The 13,632-nt window shown below is 29.2% G+C and overlaps 1 protein-coding gene across 1 annotated transcript; it reads left to right on the top strand.

Annotated features, from left to right (window-relative positions):
• The first annotated feature begins 9,200 nt into the window (after positions 1–9,200).
• On the top strand, positions 9,201–13,556 carry LOC114323283 (glutamine synthetase cytosolic isozyme 1). The gene is made up of 12 exons (XM_028270852.2): positions 9,201–9,508; positions 10,411–10,450; positions 10,530–10,633; positions 10,772–10,820; positions 10,937–11,043; positions 11,172–11,259; positions 11,718–11,846; positions 11,955–12,029; positions 12,153–12,206; positions 12,362–12,399; positions 12,491–12,650; positions 12,949–13,556. The coding sequence occupies exons 1-12, from the start codon at positions 9,435–9,437 to the stop codon at positions 13,099–13,101; spliced, it is 1,071 nt and encodes a 356-aa protein (XP_028126653.1). The 5' UTR covers positions 9,201–9,434; the 3' UTR covers positions 13,102–13,556.
• Positions 13,557–13,632: the final 76 nt, after the last annotated feature.

Here is a 13,632-nt window from a genome sequence, read left to right as displayed (position 1 = left end):
GAAAAGAAGATATTTTTGCTTTCACAGAAAGTTACAAGAATTATCTCTCAAAGATAGATATAAAAATGAAGCTCTGATTTTTTTTCTAAACCTCACACAGGAAAGATAAGCTTAAAGCTATACGTCTCAGTGTATAATTTCTGAAAGAGGATGTAAACAAAAATTGAAGAATACTTCTTAAATTTTTTTTTCAGAGAATAGATGTGAGTGATTATAGATCAAAGAATATTTTTCTGGTTTTTTGTAATTTGTTTACATTAGAGGCTTTGATATATATAATGAAACTTATAGCCGTTTATAGCCGTTGTATTCATTTGAATTTATAGCCGTTTATAGCCGTTGTACTCCATCATTACTAATTTGAATATCTTCCACTCCATCATTATAAATTTGAATATCTTCCACTTGAACCTTTTGAACTGCTGCTGTGCTGGGCTGTTTGAACTTCTGTTTTTGGGCTATTTGAACTCCTGATTTAATCAAATATTAAATAAATTCTAACAATATTTAGAATAAAGGTTTAGGTGAGAAATAATGGGATAAAATAAATTTTGATTCTATTTTTCTCTTTCAAATAAATTAAAACATAAAATCATCAAAATAAATGTTGATTCTATTTTTCTCTTTCAAATAAATCACCAAAATAAATTTTGATTCTATTTTTTTCTTCCAAATAAATTAAAAACAAAATTAAATAAATTATCAAAATAAATAAGTCTAACAGTAGTCAGCAATGTTCACAACTTTATGGATTTTATTTGCATCGCGACTCACGAGCCTGCCAATGTTATTTGAAACAGGGTGATCAAGCAATTAAGCATCAACACTGGGGCCTAGATAAGCATGGAGGCTCATTACCCGCTTGTCTACGACTGGACCTCCAACTGTGAAATGATATAGGCTCTGATAGTTTGATCTTCTCAATCCAAGAACCTAATGTACTGCAAAACAAACAACAACAAACAAAATTTGATTTGATGACCCAAAAAGAGAGATTGAGTTGAACTAACATTTGGCATATAATGCAAGATACTAGTGCCATGACGATTTATTCACATATATTCACAAGGAAGAAAGAAGAGGAAATTTATCAAGACTTATCTAAAAGTTATTCAACTTATGGGGAAATTGCAAATCAACTAAGCGGATGACCTTTTGGATATCCGGTCATTCGGTGCTAAAAACAACGGTTTTGAACAGTGAAATGCTGAAAGGTCCCAGATGTTCTCAATTTGGTGAAACATTTTTAATATTCTTGATTTGATACATATTTGGTGAAATCGTTGGAGCAAGAAAAGAAGCTACTTTTCATCAAATTTGAATTTAATGATGGATTTGGTACACGGTTGGAGATGGCCTTAGTAATGCTAAAATAAATAATAAAAAATCACTTTTCTATTCCAATAGATTTCAAATCATGATCAATTTTGTTTGATTTTCAAACATAAAAATTTATTTTTGGATTTTTTATTTTCATATATTTTATTATATTGATTTTTTTTCATATATGTATATATATTTATTTTAAAAGTAAAATATTTGTGAAGAAATTTAATTAAAAAAAAAACTTACTAAAAAATTATAAATAGCACATTTCTATTCTTTTTTTTTTTGAGTGAAATCTTTTTCTTTTTTTTTTAAATCACTTAAAGAAAAATTAATATATGAAAAAAATTCACTAAAAATAAAAAAAGTAAATTCAAAAACATATTAAAAAGCTAACCAAAATATTACTCTTTCAAACTCGGGCTAAAAGATAATTAGCTAGTTGAGCTATTGATTGTGTAACACTACATTATGATGCGAGATTGTGTTAAAAAATCATATGGACAATAGTTTGACAGGGTGACCTTATTTGGAGATTTGGATTTATAATCAAATTTTTTTTTATAAATTATCAAGTTTATATATTTTACATATATTTTTCATAAAAAATTAAAAAACCAACTCTCAAACAAAATCTGTTTGTGTTATCTGTTCTATTTTATTTTATTTTTTAGATGGGACCTCTTCTTCTATTAATAATTACCAAATTAATCCCTAGTAATCTATAATGTGTGCCACATGAATAGATTATGATAATAAAAAAAAAAAAAAATCGATATGGGGGAAGATTCAGAAAGACGGGGAAGGAATCTTATCCAAGTGGAGTCCACACAACACAACGATCCAATTGGGAGAGCCTCTCAAAGTCTACAAGGTGGGTGGTGGGCCAAGTGGATAGGAGACTCCGAACCTCTCTTCACCCGTGGACTCTGTATCTCTCACCTATTATCCTAAAGTCCACTTCACTTACGCCAATATCATCATCACCCAACCACCACCAACACCTCCCTTCTTTACCGTTCGATCAGATTCATACCCCGTCACCGGCCACACCGGTACTCAATTTTTCCCAATACTTATATAAAAATGTTAGAGATTCTATATGTGACTCACTTAAAACTCACATGATATGGGTCTTACTTCATGTGAGACGTTTAATAAAAATTTTAATAAAATTTTTAAGAGCTCTAACATTACTCGTACTTATATTCTAATTTCTTAAACATGAATTTTATTTAATTTTTTTTTTTGGTTAAGTCTTAAATAGGACTTGCTTGGTCTGTTATAAATTTTAAATGCCTTTATCACTTCCTTAAATAGTGAAATTAAAAAATTAAGAAGAAGTAAATAAATGATATGCTTTATGAAATTTTGATCCTTAATGCTGTATGTGGTTAGTGGATTTAAGAAGAAATTTGAAAAGAGAAAGAGAAAAAGTTAGGTGAAATATGAATAAAATATACTTATATTTTACATAATTTTACACACATTTTTCCTTTCCTTTTCCAAATCCTTTCCTAAATCCATCAACCAAACACATCATAAAAGATATAATTTATTAATTCAATCCCTAAACACACGTCTACATCATAAATAAAATTTAACAAAATAAAATTAACCTAAATTATGTGTGTGATTGCTATAATTTTACAACACACCAATTACTATACTGATTAATTTACCAACAAATGCTATAATAATATAATTTCAAAATTATGAATTCCACCTATTATACAAATTACAAAGATTTAAAGTCAATAAAACTATATCACATCATTCGTTCATATACTAATTGATATATCAATTGATGCATAAAATTTTATTCTAATTTTCATTTTTGTTAATTATCCATTGTTATATGGTTTTGATGATATTGAGGACCAAAGTGATAGGTATGTTAATAATTATTCACCCAAAAAATAGGTATGTTAATAATGCATACATAACAATGGTTTTGATGATGATATTGAGGACCAAAGTAATAGGTATGTTAATAATTATTCACCCAAAAAATAGGTATGTTAATAATGCATACTACTTAGGGCTAGCTTTAGGGGTGCAACTCGGGCGGGCTCAACCCGAGCAACCCGAGCCCAGCCCGAGTTTTTTTAGGGCTTGGGCAACTATATCTTGTAATCTGGACGGGCTTGGGCAGATTTTTGATGCCCGAATTGCAATTCGGGCCGAGCTTGGGCAGAACCAATGGCCAACCCGAGCAACCCGAACCCGAATTCAATTTAATATATTATATAAATTATATAATATATAATATATAATATATAATATATATATAATTTAATAAATTATGTAATATATATAAATTAAGTAAAAGAGTTAGTGTTAATTTTTTTTTTTTTTGGTTAGTCTTCTATTAAGTAAAAGAGTTAGTCTTAATTTTTATTTTTTATTTTTTTTTGGTTAGTTTTCTACCATTAGATTAGCATCTTTTATGTCTACCCTTAGATCTACCTACAGGTTTCTGAACTCGGGCAATTCGGGCAATTCGGGCAACCCGAGTTCAAAATACAAAGCTTGGGCCGGGCTTGGGCAACAATGTTCGGGTTCATGGTCGGGCTTGGGCGGGCTTGGGCAATGCCAAATACAATTCGGGTCGGGCTTGGGCAGACCCCCAACCCGACCGAACCCGCCCGAGTTGCACCCCTAGCTAGCTTTGGGCATAAGCCAGCGAAACCGTTGCTTTGGGTCCTTGTAAAATTGATAAAAAAAAAAGTCTTATATTAGCCTATAAAGAAAAATCTCATTGGAATTTGAATTGCCTCAACAAAATCTAATTATGATTCAAAATTAAAAGATAGTTGATGTGATAAATTATTTAGAATTAATAGATAGTTTTTTATTAGAAGAAACCAAAAAATTTATTGATGTGGTGAATTGTTTGAAATTATTGAATGGTAATTCTCTAAATATATGAATTATGTATAGAATACAAGTGACAACTCTTTTTAAATTAAAGTCGATTCAATATTACATTTGCTCAACTATGTCAAATGAAATATTAAATGGATTAACACTTTTATCCATCGAAAATTATTTAGCTTATAAGTTCGATTATATAAGCTAGATAAAAAATTTTACAGCTAAAAATGCAAGAAGAATTATGTTTAAGTAATTTTTGTTATAATTTATTTACTTTTTATTTGGTACTTTTCAATTTAGATTATTTTAATCATTTTTCTTATTGTAAACTTTAATATATATTTAAGTAAATTCTACTCCCTCTGTCCCAAAATAATGGTCCCTTTTGGGGAATTCAACTTTTTTTGGTAGTACAATTATTGCATTTGAAAAAAGTTGATTTTCCAAAATTATCCTTTTGATAGTACATTTTTTGGGAATATCAATGCATAATTGTACTTTTTATGTTGTTTATTAATTTAAAAGAAGGGTAAAATAGGAAATTTATATTATTTTTGTACTTGATTTTTGAAGAGGGACTAATATTTTGGGACAATGAAAAATGAAATAAGGGACTAATATTTTGGGACGGAGGGAGTAATAGATATATACTGAAAGTAACCATTTTACAAGTACAGTCAAATACCAAAAATGAAAATTAGACATATTATTATTATTTTTTTAAATATATATGAAAGATCTCGGATTAAAAGTTTGTTTTAAATTTCGAAAAAGTCAAAACTGGCCCTAATACTACTCATTTGAGATTAGGTTAATTTGACTCAGATTAGCAAAAATTACAAATAGATACAATTGAAACAATAGAAGTTTAAAAAGATTTAAGTGACATGAAAATGCATCTCTAAGAAATCATAGAGGTATTTTATCACCCACACAAAAAAAAAAAATATATATATATATATATATATAATTAGATATTTATTTATTTATTTCCTAAACCTTACAAAATTAGGTTTTAATTCCTGGGCCCCACTTTTGAATATGCATTTTGGCAAAGGAAAGGTAATTTTTCATTATTATTAGATAGGTCCACATCATCATACCACTCAAAACTTGTCAATTAGTCTAAAGTACTGTTTTTTTTTAAAGCCATAATGGCCTACACATCATATCAAGTAGTAACACGTTATATTATTTTGTTCTGTATTTGGTCAAGTCTTCCTCAGCTCATTTTTTCTCTTTATTTTTTTTAATAATAAAATGTTAATAATAACTTAAAAAAGGTTTATTAGCTTCAAATTTTTTTGAAACGTGTTAAATGGATTAATGACCCTTTTTTAAAACAATGTTTTATAAACCCAATTTGATTTGCAATGGACTGTTAACTTTGGCAGGGTAGTTCAAGTTTTGACTTCTCACCTGCTACTAGCTAACTAGATTACCAAGGCAAACTTTTTTGCAAGTTTTTTTTGATCAAATTCTTTTTGCAAGTTTTTTTTTTTTTTTTTTTTGGTGATCAAACCCTTTTTGCAAGTTGGTCACATGATTCAATAGGTCTTTCTTTAGAACAATGATTTATTATGTTTGAAGCAATTTAGCAAGTGTTTCGTAAGTCAGAAATACAAAATGAAAATAAAAAGTAAACAGTTGTCTATAGTAAAAATCATAGAGGCAAAATAAAGTAGAAATTTTTCAACAACAAATAAATAATGATAATAATAAAATAAAGAAGAGTATATCATTCACTTTATATGAGTGAAATAACTCACTTTTTCCTTTTTCTCTCGATGTGGGATTATAAAATAAATCATAGACTAATTATAATTTTATTTTTATATGGTTAAATGAAAATTAACTAATAGAGATTTTTTTAATTGTTTAAAATTAAGAAAATTAGTAATAAATATTGAAATTCTCACAAAGTTTCTCACTAAAACTCTCTTTTATTTTGGAAAGATGATTAAAAGTTAGTTTTTAACCTATTTTGAGTCACATTTAAAAAATTAAAAAAATAATTTTTAACTATTTTTCTAAAACAACTCATAATATATAGATAAATAGATAGATAGATACCCCTTTAAAAGTTGTGTACATTAGAATTTCTCTAATAATTAAAATTGTTTTGTTGACATATTTTATTTAATTTTATGTTTTTTGGACATTGAAGAACCTAAGCTCCATTTGGAAAGATAGTTTTGAGGTTTTTTTTTTGGCTAAAATAGTCACAAAAAACAAAATAAATTTTTTAGCTTAATAAGATAAAGCATTATATCTAACCCATAATCATTATATTCTTTTTCTTACAAAAAAGTCAAAAAAATCTAAAACCCTTCCTAAATCAAAATTTTTAACCTCAGACAAAAATAATCAAATTTTTTAACCTCACTCCCTAAACGGCACCCTAATCAGATCGTTAATTTTTTTGGGTCAAAATTTTACATGGAGTATTTTGGATTGCTGCAACTGGCATGGCCGTTACCCGGTTCAGGATTATCAAAATCCAGATGAAGATTCTCTCAACAACCCCCACTGTGAAACAACCACCTACCTTCCCTAATTTTCTGGTTTAGGGTTTTTCAAAAAAATTTTCAAAAAATTTTATTCTCTTATTTTTTGTATTTTTTTTGTTTTTATTGAATTTTTTTTCATATTTTAAGTATTTTTTTTTTACTTTTTAGACACACCTAACATAAATACACCTAAAAAGCAAAATAATTATAAAAAAAATCTTTTAAAAATTCACTAAATACCAAAAATACAAAAAAAATATAAGAATTCAGTACATTTTTTATATTTTTATGTATTTATTAATTTTTTAAAATATTTTTTCACAAATTTTTTACTTTTTAGATACATCTAAGTAAGGTGAATCTAAAAAAGTAAAAAAAATGTTTAAAATTTAAAAAATATTCACTAAAAACAAAAAAATACAAAAACTAAAAAAATTAATTTTCAAAAAACTTAATCCAGAAAACTCAAACCAAACACAGTGACTAGTTTTTAGGTATTTTGTCCTTTACTTTATTAAAAAATAATAAAAATATAAAATACGTAATTAAATTGAGAAATGTTATGCAATACACACGGTATAAAATTATGTAAATTTTCACAAAATAATTATACAAAAATACGTAAATTAAACATAAATTTATGTAAATTAATGAAATCTATGTGATTATGCGAATTTGTGTTGAATTTACACATTTTTATAAGATCAATTATGTAAATTCATAAAAACTTATGTAATTTTATGTAGAGTTATACATGGTGTGCAATGCACACTGAAATTTTTTCCAATTAAATTTATTAGAAAATATTTAGAGTGTACATAATAATATAATTGGACATACTTTTAGTGAAAATAATGAAAATAACCCATAAAAACATCTTTATTGAGTTCATGGGGTATGTTTGGTTCAATTTCTTGTAAATTAAAAATTAATAATAAAAAAGTAAAAATTAAAAGCATCACTCTCTTAATTTTTAAATAATTATTATTTTTTCAGTATATTAAAATTATTTATACTAGATAAGCTATATACATAAGTTACATTAATTTGTTTAAACAGTGTCACACATACTTTCAAAATAAAAAATATATATAAACTGCACTAAACAACCCTATTGTGTTGACTAATATATTTTTGAAAATCTAATAGGTAAGGTCTTGTTTGGGGATATAATCAAAAAGTTTTTATAAATTGTCACAATATTATTTTATTTATATTTTTATAAAAATTAAGAAAGTAACTAAAATAATTAATTTCCAAACGAGTTATTAATTTTGACTTATTATGAAAATAAGAAAAAAAATCAACTTTTTAATTTTTTTATAATTTTTTTTTAATAAAAATAAAAATATAATATGATCCAAATAAAATAATAAACTTATTTTTTTTTAGTTGTCAAAATGTGGGTACACAGTAGGGATGTAAGAAAAATCGAAAAAATCGACCAAATCGATTGAACCGAACCAAACCGGCTATATTTGGTATGTTTTTTAACAAGAATCGGTCTGTGCGGTTTTCAAATTTGAATTTTTTGGATTTTCGGTTCGGTATCGGTTTGAGCACCTTGTGCACCGATCTAAACCAAAACCGACTGCTTCAACATATATTGTATTTATAATATATATATATATATATATATAATCTATTAATCTAATGATATTAATAAGTATAATAAATTATTAACCTTAATTAATTAACCTTATCATATTCATAACCTAAGTTTGTAAACTCTTATTATATACTTCATCCGTCCCAAAATATTAGTCCCTTATTCCATTTTTCATTGTCCCAAAATATTAGTCTCTCTTCAAAGATCAAGTACAAAAATAATATAAATTTCCTATTTTGTCCTTCTTTTAAATTAATAAACAATATAAAAAGTACAATCATGACATTGATATTCCCAAAAAATGTACTATCAAAAGGATAATTTTGGAAAATCAACTTTTTTCAAATGCAATAATTGTACTACCAAAAAAAGTTAGATTCCCCAAAAGGGACCATTATTTTGGGACGGAGGGAGTATAATCTTAACTCTAACTCATTATTCTTGAAACCTCAGTATTTTTAAACTTTTTGTTTTTGTTTTTATTTTTATTAATTTAGGAATTAAAAAGTATGTATTAAATGGATGAATTGGATACGTTTGAAATGGTAAACAAATAACTAATTTAATATTTTTATATAGATTAATTATTATATTTAAAAATGACTCAAGTTTGAAAAATTTTAAACAGATTAAGGCCAAGTTTGGCATAATTAAAAAAAGACAAAAAGTCAAAAAGTCACTATCCTATTTAAGTCACATCATCTTATTTAAGTCACATCACCTCTCTAACACATCAATTCAAACCCAACCCATATTTCATAAAAAGTTAAAAAGTGCACTTATTTAGTCTTCCCAAACTAGGCCTAAATCACACCAAACAAAACTGTTTCAATTGGTTTGATTCAGTGTAATTTGATGTGAGAACTGTATAAATATTTAAAATAATAAAATCGACATTAACAATTCAATATAATTTTTTATTAAAATACCGAACGTACCAAACCGATTACATCGTGCTACACAGACTCGTAAAAACAGAAGGCATTAATTCGAGGGGGCTGCTCTGCTCTGGACTCTATAAAACCCACTCATGTCCTCTGCTCACGGCTCTGCATTAAAAGCACAGACAGAGAGAGAGAGAGAGAAGCAGAGCGAGAGAGACAGAGAGAGCCATGTCTTTGCTATCAGATCTCATCAACCTCAACCTTTCGGACACTACGGAGAAGGTGATTGCTGAGTACATATGGTGAGTAGTTTTTCATGTGATCTTTCGTTGCTCTTTGTTTTTGTCGGTTGTTGGGTTGCTCTGTTTCGACTCATGCTCTGTTTCGACTCATGCTCTGTTTCTTCAGTATTCTGGGATCTTCTTTGTCTTCCCATGTTCTTGGTTCTGCTACTATGTTTTCTCTTCATGGAGATCAACCTATCGTTTCTGTTTATAGTACTTACCCTTTTCAGAATTTCTTGCAATTGTGTGTTTTTCACTATTATATCATCGCTCGTTCACTATTAATGTTTTAGATGTATGTATATATTTATTTTATGTGTGTGAATCTGTTGCTTTGTTTTCGATCTATTTCTTATGAAAAACCCTTTTTTTACAAGATCTAAACTTTACGTTATTTATTTATTTTAATTGTGAATGGAGTTTCATTAGCAATTCTCTGTTCTGATGAGAATCATGCCTTTTTTCTTTGTTTGTAGGTGGAAATTTGATGCTTTGTTTAAGGTTTTTTATTTATTTTTTATTTTTAGAATCAATATATTTTCTAAGATTTCATACATTTGTTATCACTTGGCTTTAATCTTCAGTTTAGTTTTGTAACCACTCTTGTTTCTATGGAGATCTGGTATACTATGTTGTTGTGATTGATATGGGCTAATCTTTCCATGGTTTTTAAAACTGGGCTGTGTGTTTGGTTCATGAATTTGGTGAGAGATTTGGAAATGAAAAAAAGAAAAGGTGTATAAAATTAAATGAAATAACATTTTACCTACCTTTTCTATTTTCACTTTCCTAACACAGCTTATGTTGTAGTTTTATTGTTGATGAGTATGTTCTGTGACTTTTTTTCAGTGCTATTAATTATTTCCCTTGTTTATCTAGAATTTTTCAACTTTGATATTTAATTTTGAATCTGTGAATAGGATTGGTGGTTCTGGCATGGACCTCAGAAGCAAAGCAAGGGTAATAGCTTTTCTCCCTAATAAAAAATTGTTTCTGGTTATTGTGTATGGTATCTAATGTAATCGATTGTGCTATATAGACTCTTTCTGGACCTGTGAGTGACCCCAAAAAGCTTCCAAAGTGGAATTATGACGGATCTAGCACAGGACAAGCTCCTGGTGAAGATAGTGAAGTCATTATCTAGTATGTGATCTTGCTTTTCAATTTCTTTTACCTTTTTTTACACAATTTTCCCTTACATAGTGTTGTTTGTATATTTGGGTTCACTTAACAATAACTGAAATTAACTTTTGTAAATTGGTGATGTAAAAAACACAACAGCCCTCAAGCAATTTTTAAGGACCCATTCAGGAGGGGAAACAATATATTGGTGAGTTAAACTTGTATTTTTGCATTCAGTTCTTTTGGGTTTGGGGGGCACTTCATTGCGATGTCTTTAACAAAATACTAAACAAGTTCGTTCATCTCTCTTTGTTGTTATCTTAGGTCATGTGTGATACTTACACACCTGGTGGTGAGCCAATTCCAACAAACAAGAGGTTCAACGCTGCAAAGATTTTCAGCCACCCTGATGTTGTAGCTGAAGAACCTTGGTAACTATTATTTTATACCTCTCATAGTGTTGTCAAATTTTATTCACATTGTTGTATTTTACGTGCATCTTTATCCCCCAATAATTTTGGGATGTGGTAATTTACTGGTAATTCATGTTGTAAAATAGGTATGGTATTGAGCAAGAGTACACCTTGCTCCAAAAACAAGTTAAGTGGCCGCTTGGCTGGCCGCTTGGAGGTTTTCCAGGACCTCAGGTAAACGAAACCGATCCTCTTCTAAATACCAACAATTTGCAATTTTCTATCTTGTCTTAATTGCAGTATTTTTTTTCTTGTTTGATGTACTGATTATTGTAATTTACTTTTGGTTGTAAATTGTTTGTTGTTTGATGTATTTTTAGATTATGATTTCTAGTTATTAACTTTTGGTTTGCAAAAGACTACACTGCACCAAACAAAGAAATTTGATCTGATTTTTGTCGTGTATAATTCAATAGCGTTCAATGCCAACTTGTCTGGTAATTTAAGCAACTGCAAAAAGGGATTATGCTTTTTAATGCCTACATTAAATGCTTCTCCCAATTTAAATAGATCCCGAGTTTAGCAGCTGATAATTCTTGTGAGCAACAATGTTTCTATCTTTTGTGATATGTTATGGTGAATTCTTTTTGCCTAAAACAACTGTAATTGAACCTCTTGTTATTGCAACATAGGGACCATACTATTGTGGTATTGGTGTTGACAAAGCTTATGGACGCGATATTGTGGATTCGCATTACAAGGCTTGCCTCTATGCTGGTGTAAACATAAGTGGAATAAATGGTGAAGTGATGCCTGGCCAGGTAAAAGGAGTTACTTTTGAGTTATTTCTTTCATTTTTCTCCTCCAAATCTGAATCACTGTTGTTCTATTCAGTTGAAACTCAAATATTTCGTTGTTTTATAATACAGTGGGAGTTTCAAGTTGGACCTTCTGTTGGTATCTCAGCCGGAGATGAATTGTGGGTGGCTCGTTACATCCTTGAGGTAAAGTTCCTAGTTGAAACTACTTACTACTATGCTAACTATTAATTTTATTTAATTTTATTATGTAGGATTTAATAATACAAAGTTTGTTCTAAACTGCTTTTTATTTTCCTTTATTGACAGAGGATCACGGAGATTGCTGGGGTCGTGGTTTCCTTTGATCCCAAACCTATCGAGGTTAGTTTTTTCATAATTTACTTTGTTCTTCCTTCATTATCCCCCGAGGATCTTGATTTTCTTTCAACACTTGGTTATATACAATAGTTTTGCATTTACTTCAATATCGCTATTATATTCGTTCTAACTCTCACTGCGGGCTTCTTGTATATCAGGGTGATTGGAATGGCGCTGGAGCTCATACCAATTACAGGTAATAGATCAAACTTAAAATAGGGACTAACGGCATAACATGAAATTTGTTCTCCTTTGTGCTAATGATAGAATGTTAATCCAAATTTCAGCACCAAGTCTACGAGGAGTGATGGGGGTTTTGAGGTCATCAAAAAGGCCATTGAGAAGCTTGGCCTAAGGCACAAAGAACATATTGCTGCTTATGGTGAAGGCAACGAGCGTCGTCTCACTGGACGACATGAGACCGCCGACATCAACACCTTCTTATGGGTAAATAATTTGTTTTACAATTTTTTTGATGGTTGAAATCTTGCACTTGGAGATCACCAAAAAATATTTTCTCTATATATGAGTGCTTGTGGTTATTATTTCATTCGTTCTTGCATTTAGTGCCAAAAAAAAAAAAAAAAAAAAAGTCTGAATTGGGAAATTTTTATTTTCTATGAAAATAGAAGAATCCATTTTACTTAATTTATATCCAATTTTTGTAACAGCTAGTGCATGGACCTAGCTCATGTTCATAATACAATGCCATCCTCATGGTAATTTTTTGTTTTTCTTCCAACAGGGAGTTGCAAACCGTGGTGCATCGATTAGGGTCGGGAGGGACACAGAGAAAGCCGGAAAAGGGTATTTTGAGGACAGGAGGCCTGCTTCGAATATGGATCCATATGTGGTTACTTCCATGATTGCAGAGACCACTCTGCTGTGGAAGCCATGAGTACGAGCGTTGTTCACTTATGTTATGTTTGGTTGGGGATTTGAGGATGGATTTGGAAAAGAAAATGGAAAAGGTATGTGAAATGTGAAAAAAATATACTTATATTTCACATAGTTTCACACATTTTTTTCCTTTCCTTTTCCAAATCTGTCTCAAAATCTCCCAATCAAACACAGCGTTAGCGACGCCTACATTTGAATTTAATATTGTGCTCTGCTCTGTCTGTTTCATTGTTTAGTGATTTCAAAGAGGAAAAGAAATTGTATTTCATAATCCCAACCCAACCTTTGTGTCTATTTTTCCAAATTGAAGTAAGTGGAGAGTATGTCTTGTTATTTTCTTGGCACTGTGCTCTGTTTGTGTCTCGAGTAGCAAACATGATTTCCAGTCTGTGTCTTTGAATAAAAACAGTAACATTTTACATTAATAACAATATGGAGGGGTCGAATTTATTATGGCGTTGGGTGTGATATATATATATATATACATCATCTTCAGCAGTTGTATTATCACGAGTAGTGTTGCCTTTCC

Source organism: Camellia sinensis, chromosome 1 (genome assembly GCF_055761805.1).
Source record: "Camellia sinensis isolate YWXY chromosome 1, ASM5576180v1, whole genome shotgun sequence".
Classification (NCBI taxonomy): domain Eukaryota; kingdom Viridiplantae; phylum Streptophyta; class Magnoliopsida; order Ericales; family Theaceae; genus Camellia; species Camellia sinensis.
The sequence above is the reverse complement of the archived record's forward strand: the minus strand, read 5'-3'. Positions and strand labels throughout refer to the sequence as shown.

Excerpts from the sequence above, each read along its gene's own strand:
- LOC114323283 (XM_028270852.2), top strand. The coding sequence starts at position 9,435 with ATGTCTTTGCTATCAGATCTCATCAACCTCAACCTTTCGGACACTACG. Across the intron at positions 11,044-11,171 it reads GTTGTAGCTGAAGAACCTTG|GTATGGTATTGAGCAAGAGT; the intron begins GTAACTATTATT and ends GTTGTAAAATAG. Across the intron at positions 12,400-12,490 it reads GGAGCTCATACCAATTACAG|CACCAAGTCTACGAGGAGTG; the intron begins GTAATAGATCAA and ends TCCAAATTTCAG.